Source organism: Perkinsus marinus, assembly GCF_000006405.1.
Source record: "Perkinsus marinus ATCC 50983 genomic scaffold scf_1104296941210, whole genome shotgun sequence".
In the NCBI taxonomy this organism is placed as follows: domain Eukaryota; phylum Perkinsozoa; order Perkinsida; family Perkinsidae; genus Perkinsus; species Perkinsus marinus.
The window spans coordinates 108-1,297 of NW_003212606.1; the positions used below are offsets into that span (position 1 = coordinate 108).

Sequence of the window (1,190 nt, forward strand, 5' to 3'; positions counted from 1 at the left end):
CTTAGCTCTATCAAAACCCATGATTCAGGGTGCCCTCACACGGCAAGAGTTATGGGAAAGATTGATTAATGTGGAGAGACAGAGAGATTGCCTCAGACAGCTATTCAGGTGAGGCCATATCAGCTCCGGGTGTTCGGCAATAAGACTCCCTGTGCCCAGACTAGAACGAGAGATACCCTGTTGTGAAATCCATCACCATGAAATGGAGGCGATACAGAAGGAACTACAACAAGCTCGTGTAGCACATCTTATGAGCTGACTCTTATTTTAAAACTGTTCCCTTAGACACGCATAGCTCAGCTCGAACGAATAATATATTCAACGAGAGACTGGGCATACAGAGAGTGGATGAACAACCCACCATGACCGATGAGTCAATGTTATTACACGCGATATTCAGTGCAGTGTTCATACTGAGTAACAGTGATACATGTCTATTACAAACCGCAGCTTGATTCTATTAACAGCACAACAACGGGGTTGTCCCGAATATAATACTTGCGGCCTAGACCGGCGATACCAAGTTGAACGAGTACGGCTACGATGATTAATAAGGGACGAAGAAGGAAGGTACCAACCAACTACCCTTGTCTGAGTTAACATCTCTCATCATACGTCAGTCTATTTGGATGACCGACTATTGGCGAGCATCGTACCATCGAACTGAGTGGAACTCGGTCTTCTAATTCGATAGGATCATTAAAGTAGAGAAGACATTAGTACTAGTCTATACAACACGGCAGGGTTCGCATTAAGCACCCCTCAACCTTGACGAGGTCCCTCAGGGATAGCTTCAGCAACCTCGGGAACATTGAACCTCACACTTGCTGGTGACTTCATCATCCCGGCAACCTGCGGCTTTGGTGGATAATAGAAACCGGGAACCTTAACGAGATCAGAGTAGACAGCCTGACCCATGACCAGGAGAAGGAAACCAAATAGCTGAAGCCAAGACCATGCAGTCCATACTTCACCAAAGTTAGAACCAGGAGCCACAAGATACTGGATAATCAGATCACATATCCAGATTACAGCAGTTCTAGTAGCTTCTAGCATTGTCCTATGTACGGCGGAGAGAGCGTAAGTGACCAACATTCCAGCCATATTATAGGTGAAAACCGAGACAATGTAGACACCAACCATTATCTGTAGATTCTTATTGTTTTCAATCATGACCATAGTATCCAAAG

At 45.1% G+C, this 1,190-nt stretch overlaps 1 protein-coding gene across 1 annotated transcript; it reads right to left on the bottom strand.

Moving 5' to 3' along the window:
- Positions 1-484: 484 nt before the first annotated feature.
- Positions 485-1,190, bottom strand: Pmar_PMAR015372 (hypothetical protein). Its single transcript, XM_002781873.1, has one exon. The coding sequence runs from the start codon at positions 1,177-1,179 to the stop codon at positions 763-765; it is 417 nt and encodes a 138-aa protein (XP_002781919.1). The 5' UTR covers positions 1,180-1,190; the 3' UTR covers positions 485-762.

Excerpts from the sequence above, each read along its gene's own strand:
- Pmar_PMAR015372 (XM_002781873.1), bottom strand. The coding sequence starts at position 1,179 with ATGGTCATGATTGAAAACAATAAGAATCTACAGATAATGGTTGGTGTC.